This window comes from Vicia villosa, unplaced genomic scaffold (genome assembly GCF_029867415.1).
Source record: "Vicia villosa cultivar HV-30 ecotype Madison, WI unplaced genomic scaffold, Vvil1.0 ctg.001143F_1_1_1, whole genome shotgun sequence".
Lineage (NCBI taxonomy): Eukaryota > Viridiplantae > Streptophyta > Magnoliopsida > Fabales > Fabaceae > Vicia > Vicia villosa.
In genome coordinates, this window is record NW_026705500.1 from 33,885 (window position 1) to 42,859 (window position 8,975).

Genomic DNA, 8,975 nt, shown 5'->3' on the forward strand with positions numbered 1-8,975 from the left:
CCCTGTATTCATAGAAAATCCCTTCAACTCCCCTCCTTGAAAAGCCCGAGAAACCAACAATGATAACCCCTCTGTAACCAATGTGACAAGAATAGTGTTAACGGATCACTCTGCCGTAATCCTTTTTTCATCCTGAAATCTGAAGTTGGACTTCCGTCAACCATGACAGATAACAAAGTCGAGCATATGCATGCTTTTATCCACTTAATCCACCTTCCCCCAAATTTGGACCTGCTTAGAATATTCAACAGAAAATCCCAATTTACATTATCATACACTTTCTCGAAATATACCTTCAACAATAAGCACTTATTTCTTTTCCTCTTTGCAAAATCTAACAATTCATTCATAAAAATAATACCATCTTGTATCTGCCTTCCGGGAATAAACATCGTTTGAGTTTTGGAACCAACTTACCAACCACCTTTCTCAATCTGTTAGCTAATAACTTTGTAATTATTTTGTATAGACTCCCCACTAAACTAATGGATCTATACTCAGATAACAACTGGGGATTATGAACTTTCAAGAGCAGTGCAATAAAAGAGGCCAGCTTTTGGAAGGTTAGCTCTTTCATAAAACTCATAAACAAAACTTATAATAACACCTGACATAGAATTCCAACATTTGCGAATGAAATTGAAGTTGTACCCATCCAGGCTCGGGCATTTATTCTCGTCAAACTCCCTTGCCACCTCCCAAATCTGTACCATCGAGAATGGATCCTCCAACAATGAAGCTTTAGTTTGCGATGATTGAACGAAGGGCACCCCATCCAACCTTAATCTACGAATTGGAGATTCCCAGTACTTGGCGTCGAAAAAGTGCTTAACTTCCTTTTTTACCCTTTTAACATCACTTACCCTACTCGAAAATGTTCCAACACTGCGAATATAATTACTTCTAAATCTTGCTTTCACCATGTTATGAAAAAACCTTATATTTAGATCCCTTTCCTTTCACCACTTTACTATTGACTTTTGTTTCAATAAGCACTCGCGTCTTTGGAGATTATTCCAAAAAGAACGAGAAGCTTCATCTCTATTTACTAATATGGCCATTCCTCCAGCATCTGCATTCAACAAACCTAAAGCACCCCCCTCTCAATAAATTGCCACAAACAAATCATCACAAACATTTATTTGTTTTACTGCATCCTCCACTCGTACATCTATCAAACTGAAAACTTCAACGTTCCACCTTATTAAGCTTGCCTTTAAGAATTTCAACTTCTCCTTTACAATAAAAGGAGTCGTGCAAAACCACTGGAAGAGATACAAAACCACTGGATAGGATAAACCTGTCGATTATGATCATAACGCCACGAAACCCTCTTGTCGCTACCGCGAAAAATAAACAAACAGAGTCACCACTGAACATATTTATCTCATTAAGGAAAAGGGAATGCCAGAAACCTCAAATAAGCAAGAGCAAGGTCTCACATCAAAGAAATGGGTAAGGAATTTATTTACGCGAGGGGAAGGTGTTAGCACCCCTCACGTCTGTGGTACTCTACAGGATCCACTCTTGTTGTTTCTAAACTCATCGGGCGTGTAAATGAAAAGAAGATAAACCTACCAGCTAAGGGAATGCAATGCATGAATGCGTTTTGTTATTGTGCTCGCTAGGGTTTCCTGAACCCTATGCCTACGTACCTCCAATGTGCAATGGAGAAACCAAAGTGTCATAGTTCTGCTAACCACTTTTTTTTTGTTTGTTGTGTGTTTTTTATTAGACCAAGACGTCCTTAAAAGCAAAGGGTAACAACAGGCATGAAACCAAGCTTGAATTGGTTGGTGTTTTGATTGGATGAATCCCTCAATTAGGATTTGCACTATGCAATGATAAGTGACTAGTATGCTATTTATAAAAAAACTAACACACTTAACTAATGGGCTTTTACACACAGACCCATTACACAAGCTAACTTAGGGAACAAGCTAATTTAAACAATTGAGCATAACAAATAGGCACAATTCAACATGCTAATAATCCTAGCAGACATCGACTATAGCATGAGGACAAACTTGACGGCATGCTATGATCCTATCAAATTTTTGAACCAGAAAGCTACCCTTCGACCATACTAGAGTTTGATCCAATATCTCACAATGGAAAATAAAAAACTATAATATCCTCCCATGGGTAACCGCTTGCAATACACAATAGTCAAATTCTTCCTAGGGTTACCCCTCGTAAAGCACAACATGTTAAGTCACATCACACTGAATCATTCGTTTTCACTGTCTTACAATTTCCCTTCCCATGAAAAATTAAACGCACCATTAATTATGGGTAACCCCTCACAACATCTTATTTAAAAATTCATATTTCCTAACTACTAGAGGTTACCCCCTCACAAAACAATTAAAATTCTAATTTTTGCGAGGTGTTACTCCTTGTGAAATAGTTTTTTTTTTTTTGCATTGTCAGGGGTTTAACCCCTTGCTACATCATTTTCTTAGTTAGGGGTTTTACCCTTGGCAAAAATCCATCTCTAAAGCAACATTTTCTTGAAATGTTTAATAAATTGGAAAATTGTTCACTCCGAAAGAGTATGTTGATTTGATCAAATTGGATAAACAAATTTTTTGTGTACTCGTCACTTTATTTTCTTCTTCTTTCTTGCTTATGTGGATTTGCCTACATTATTTTGACAGAATAATTCATTTTTTCAAGTAATTTATGTTAGTTGTTACTCCCTTCGTTCATTTTTAAGTGTCGTTTTAGAAGTTTTTTTCTATTTAAGTGTCGTTTTATAGTTGAATATTATAACTTGTCAATTACATCCTTACTTTCTCAATAACTCCACTTTATATTTTTCATAAAATTAATTATTTTTTCAATTAGTTATTGAAAAAATAGAGAAAATATGATTGAATTTATTTAGAAAGAAAAAATAAAGGAGAGTACAATAGGAAAAATAACTCTGACAATCCATTATCTTTGTTGAAGAGCTTTATGCTAAAATGACACTTAAAAAAAAATGGAAGAATTACTATTTTGTTGTCTCACACCATTATTTTTAATTTGGTTGATATTATCAGATTTCACAATTTTTTTTTTTTGTGTAACTGAACCTTTCAATTTTAAAAATTCATGACAATCAAAAAATCTACGTCTTAAATTTGCATCTGCATAAGAAAAAAGACATCCAAGTCACCAAATATTTCACTTGAATGCAAACTTCACATCCACTAGTACTCTGTAGTATGTTTCAAAACACTTCTATATATCATGTAGAAATTCATATCAACTATAGGAAAGCATTGGTTCATGTTCCTTAACAAGTTCCAACCTTCGATACCATCTCCTTTGAAACATTTTCTTCATTGCTCAAAACCACTCTTTGTTTTTGTATGTAGAACCATTTTTCTTGAAAAAGGTAGCAAAATACAATCAATGATATCTGAATAGTGAAAAGTAAGTTCCATGTTGTTATGCCTTTAGATGTTTTTTCATGATAAGCTGCTAAACCAACATATACATTCAGAACACCCAAGAATGTGACTGCAGTTCCAAGTATCCAGTGTGCAAAAAACCACACACTTCTTCTTTTGGATCCCCTGTAAACAACAAGAAAATAAAATGAAGTTGTAAATACCGTTTTCGCCGATTTTAAGAAATCTTCCAACACAATTATATATTTTTTTGTGTTTTAACTCTCCGATTATCAAAGAAAAGACAACCTAATGGTCTGAACTTTGGCCGAGAGATAAGTAAAAGATATATCGGGTGATTGTTCCGACAAACAAAAGCATGTAAGTGTGCATTTTCGAAACAAAAGAGGATTGAAATGTTACCTTTGTGGTCTAAAGATACCAAGTAGGACTTGAAGCCATATAATACCATAAAGTGCAACCCCTAATCTTTGATGATTGTTGTTGAAGAGGTTGTTGAAATTTTTTATAGACATGATTGCTCCTGCTGTTGCAACAAGTACAGCAACCATCTGTTGAACACAGACTCAAAATTATACATCGATCACATTAACAAAAAAATATCATCAATGAGAATTAAAGTTTCAATGTTATGCTATTTCTTTCTAATGGCCTCCACTTTGGTTAATAACACTACCATCAACATAATTTTGTACTTAAAAATGAGATAAAAAAAATACTAGTTTTCATATAGCAAAATCTCTTCAAAATGATCCAAATACTTCATAAACCCAGCTTTAACGGAGGCATGAATCCCTAAACAAAATGATAGAAAATCAACCATCCATCCCGTTTGAATTTCTCTTGCAAAAAATAGAACGCGACAAACATAATAAAGAAGATGGTCCGAAAGGTCAAATAACAGGACAAACTCGAGGTGGTGTTATGTACTATAACGGTTAAAATGGAAAAAAATTCTTATCTAGCCCGTTAATGCGTACACCCCCCAAAAAATAATATGAACAAAATAGAGTATAAATCTAAAATATTGTCTTCACCTATTAAAATATGTGGACAAAACATGCTTGTTCTAATCCGTTTTGCCATTTTTTACCAGATACAACAAAATAACTTTTAGGTTTAATGGTAATATTGTCTTGAGAAAAGGTAATATTAGCCGCGACCAGCAAGATACGCAGGCTGTCCAAATCGCGAATAATGGCAGCAGCATTATCAAAAGCATCCGGCTGCACATTTTGTGGAGCCTGTGGTTACGAAGGAATGATATGGTTTTTAATCAAGGCTCGTGGAACTCGAGGGATGTCGTTTGGAGTTGGACTTTAATTTGGAGGTGGTCGTTCATTGGGAAAATTACACATTCCAATTATAACTTCTTTGAGTTTAGCAATAACCCATTATTTTACTTAAGTTAAGTTTCAATCGGTTTGTAATTTTCTTTTTTGGTGTCGGTGTTGTAAGTTGTACGTTTCGTTATATATATAATTTCTTGATTTCAAAAAAAAAAAAAAAACTAAATATCTAGTTTATCTACAAATCTAAAAAATTATCAATATCTTAGATAGAGTTAATGATAAATCAAATATGTGGAGTAATTGCCCTCTCGACTTTCTGTAATATATTATGCTATGTAGAATAGTTTAGCATTATTGCTTGCTATTATTTCATTCTTTGAGTATTTGGGTTTGAGTATCCATAATTCTATTTTTTAATACACAGTTGTTGTTTATAAAAAAAATATTGTCAATTTAATGAACTACAAAAATGACGTGTATCTTATAAAAATAAAAATGAAGGGAGGAAATAATCTTTTAATAAATTTTTTTCTTGTTTTCAAAGTATCCATTATAGTCCATGTCAAAAAGGAGGCAATCACCATTGCATGATCTTATTAGTAACTAACAAGCTTTATGATAAATTAACTAAAAATAAGGAAATCTTACAAATCTAATGATCTTATCTTCATTTCATGCCATCATTAAAAAGTTAACAATGGTACAAATGATTTTATTAAACTATTTTCAAAACATTGACAGATCCAAATGGGGCCAGAGCAACCTTCTTTCATAACTTTCACCACATAAAGGTTAAAAGTAACCACAGAATATCCTAATCTATGACACTTTATACTGTCACTTATTCTCCACTCAATCTAACTTTCTCTATTACTAATTTAACACATAATTTCTAGTTACTATCAACCCTGTTAGAAACTCTAAATAATTAAATCTAATGTCAAATAAATAGAAATTAATTACAAATTATTCCTTCCTATTTATACAACAACAAAAAAATAAATATATTAAATAATTAATATTTTTGGACAATATAAATACTACATATGTTAGTTTTTTTTTTTATCACACATATGTTAGTTATTTATTAAGTATAAAAAGGATTATTTTTATAAATAGAACTAACTAATAATTTATATAGAAATTAGATATACTTGCCTGCAAAATTGTATGAAGATAGAATAAAATTCTAAGCCACCTTGGGTTTTCTTCTCTATTTGATAGTCTAATTGCAAGTATACCAACAGGCATCAAGAATCCCATTGAAGCCCAAAGAAGAAAGCCATGTAATGTTATTTCAAATTGAAGTCTTGGACTCATCTTCATATATCAAAACAATCACAAAAAATGAAAGAAAATTAAATAAAAAAATTATTATTAATTAAAGTGACAATATCGACCATTTTCACATACTAAAAAAATAGGACAAATCTCATAAGATTGAAGATTAAGAAGAATATGCAAGAGAAATGAGATAGATACCTTAATGTGGTTGTCTTTAATTTTGCGGTGTTCTTGTGACGAACTAACAATGGGAAATAAGAGAAAAACAAGACATGTTTGAAAGAGGAAAGAAATGAACTTTTTTTGATGGAATATTCTCATTAAATCCTCCATTATATTTTGCTGAAAAATTGAACTTTGGTCAACTCAATCTCCAATTAATGGTAGTGGAGATTTAAGAAAGTAAAAGAAGAGCATTTCAAGAGCTCAATGTGATGCCACATAAAAGCAATGTTAAAGGTTCTTATGATTCTCTTTTAGTGTGTGAGAGAATACTGAGAAGAGAGCACTCTTATCTTTGTTGTCAGAGAGAGCAACAACAAAAGAGTTGTCACATGTTGAAGAATGAGTGAGATCAATGTGATGTAAGAGTAACCTCATCATAGAATTTAGTTTACCCTTCCTAGTCCTAATTAAATACCAATATTTGAAAAGTAAATAGTAGTTTTGTCTTTAAATATGTTACACAATACTTTTTGAATTTTCCAAAATTAATAAAATGTTTGTTGCATGTAATTAAAACTTTTGTAAAAATATTATAAATGTAACTTATGTAAGTTCTGTGCAAAAAGGAATTAAAACATCAGAATTAAAACAAAACATGTGAGTGGGGAGAATGGCACAAAATGAGATTTCAAACTTGTGGGGTTTCTTCTGACAGGCTTTTTGCGATAATGGAAAAGAACGTGGACTTATATACAGAGATAAAGTATAAGAGATTTCAACGTCGTGATGGTGGAGGGTAGTGTGGTAGATTTTGTAAGGTAAACATTATCTTATGCTTCCCACTAGTGAATACAACTTATCACATCGTCCTTCAATTATTCAATAATTACACATTTGAAATATTATGTTCTCTAAATAAAACTTACCCAAAATTATTATTGACAATTCAAATTTGTGTAAATTTTTAACTTAAAAACTTCCAAATTCTAAACTGTTGCTGCCACTGCGTGAGAGGCCGATCTTACACAACTTGGAGACAATCTGATAATAATTCAGATTTTGGAGCCATTAATTTAATTATCACCTGTTTTTAATATCTTGCCAAAATTTATATTATCATAATATCATACCTGATAATATAAACAACAACATGATAATATATAGGGTGTTTTGTTTCATGTTATCAAATAATATTTATAAGAATCAGGGTTTTAGAAATCGTAGCGGTCGCGTAAAAATTTTAGCGATTTTGATCAGTACAAGTATCGCGACATCGATTACGGTCGTCGTAGTGTAAATTTGTTACAATTTATTTTTTAATATAAAAACCGATAATAACAGTATCAGTATCGGCATCTTCTAATATTATTTTGTCGCAGTCGTTTTCGCGGTCGCGGACTCTTTTTTAAAACTTTTTTTTGTAAGCAAGTTATATTGATGGGGACAAAAGTCCACTAAACAAGATTACAAAAGACGAGGCGAAAACCTCGGGGGAGAAAATTACCCTCCAATTGAAACCTACCTTAAGTAAAACAAAGGGTTTTTGTCAAACTCATAAAAGTTACAATTGGTATGGGGAATATTCCCAATAAAAGACCATCTCCAAATGAGGGCTTTACAACTCCACACCACATTGCAGGAATTCCACGCCAAGTTCTTAAATATAATACCATTCCTAAAAAGCCATAAACTCTAAATAATTGCCAACCAAACGCACCCCACCTCTCCTTTACTAACTTTCTTGGATTTACAAAAAGAATACCATCTCCAAAAACTTTCCTTATAATTGGTCATTCCAATCCAAAAAACCACTTCCTTCCAAACCTCATCCGTCTTACGGCACAAGAAGAAGAGATGAACGGGAGATTCTATGTCATCATTGCAAAAAACACAACCAAGATTAGAATTAGGAGATAAAATACCTTGATTCAACAATAAATCCTTTGTGGAAATCCTATGCTTGAAACATCTCCATCCGAAAGCTTTGACTTTTAGCGGAATTTCACCCTTCCATAAGAGAGGAGAAACAAAATCTTAATGATTAGGAGGACCGAACTTCACTAAGCCATTAATCACAACTCTATAACAAGAAGAAACGGTAAACAAATCATCGGCCAAAGGACGCCACCCCACACGATCCTTTAAGCGACAAACTGACGATGGAGATTCCACTACCGGCCGATGGTGATCCAACAACTCTCTCAACAAAATAGCTTCACCTCCAAAACCTCCGGGACCAAAGGGATCCCCAAGTCATTCCACACCCACGCCTCACCGATCCAAGCTCCCATACAAGCAATGGAAACATCCTGTAAATAAGAAATAGAAAATAAAGACGGAAATAACAACTTTATAATCCTATCCTCCAACCAAAAAGAGTGCCAAAAAGAAGTAGAAAAACCGCCACTAATACGGAAAGAAACATTATTAACAAAAACGCCTATGATCATCCTTTGCTCCAAGGACAAAATATCCAACCACCAAACCGATTTCGAACTATAATTATCAAGCTTTCCTCCTTCAATAACCATCCTAAACATAATATCCCCATAACGAGCTTTAAGCATCTGATACCAAATGGAGTTTGAATCCTCCAAGATTCTCCACTTCCACTTAGAAAGAAGAGACAAATTAAATTCTTCTAATCTCTTTATACCTAACCCACCTTTATCCATCGGAACACAAACATCATCCCAACACACCCAATGAACACTTTTCTTCTCCGCCGACCCCACCCCCCCCCCCCAAAGAAAATTGCTTTGAATTTTATTAATCTCCCTAATTACCTTTTTAGGAGCCAAGTAGAAAGAAAAAGTTAATATAGGTAAACTAC

General features: G+C 33.2%; 1 protein-coding gene across 1 annotated transcript; it reads right to left on the bottom strand.

The window, feature by feature from the left end:
- Nucleotides 1-3,024: 3,024 nt before the first annotated feature.
- On the bottom strand, nucleotides 3,025-6,606 carry LOC131633566 (cytochrome b561 domain-containing protein At2g30890-like). The gene is made up of 4 exons (XM_058904265.1): nucleotides 6,176-6,606; nucleotides 5,852-6,013; nucleotides 3,804-3,952; nucleotides 3,025-3,566 (listed from the first exon to the last, which is right to left on the bottom strand). The coding sequence occupies exons 1-4, from the start codon at nucleotides 6,308-6,310 to the stop codon at nucleotides 3,284-3,286; spliced, it is 729 nt and encodes a 242-aa protein (XP_058760248.1). The 5' UTR covers nucleotides 6,311-6,606; the 3' UTR covers nucleotides 3,025-3,283.
- Between the last annotated feature and the right edge of the window lie 2,369 nt (nucleotides 6,607-8,975).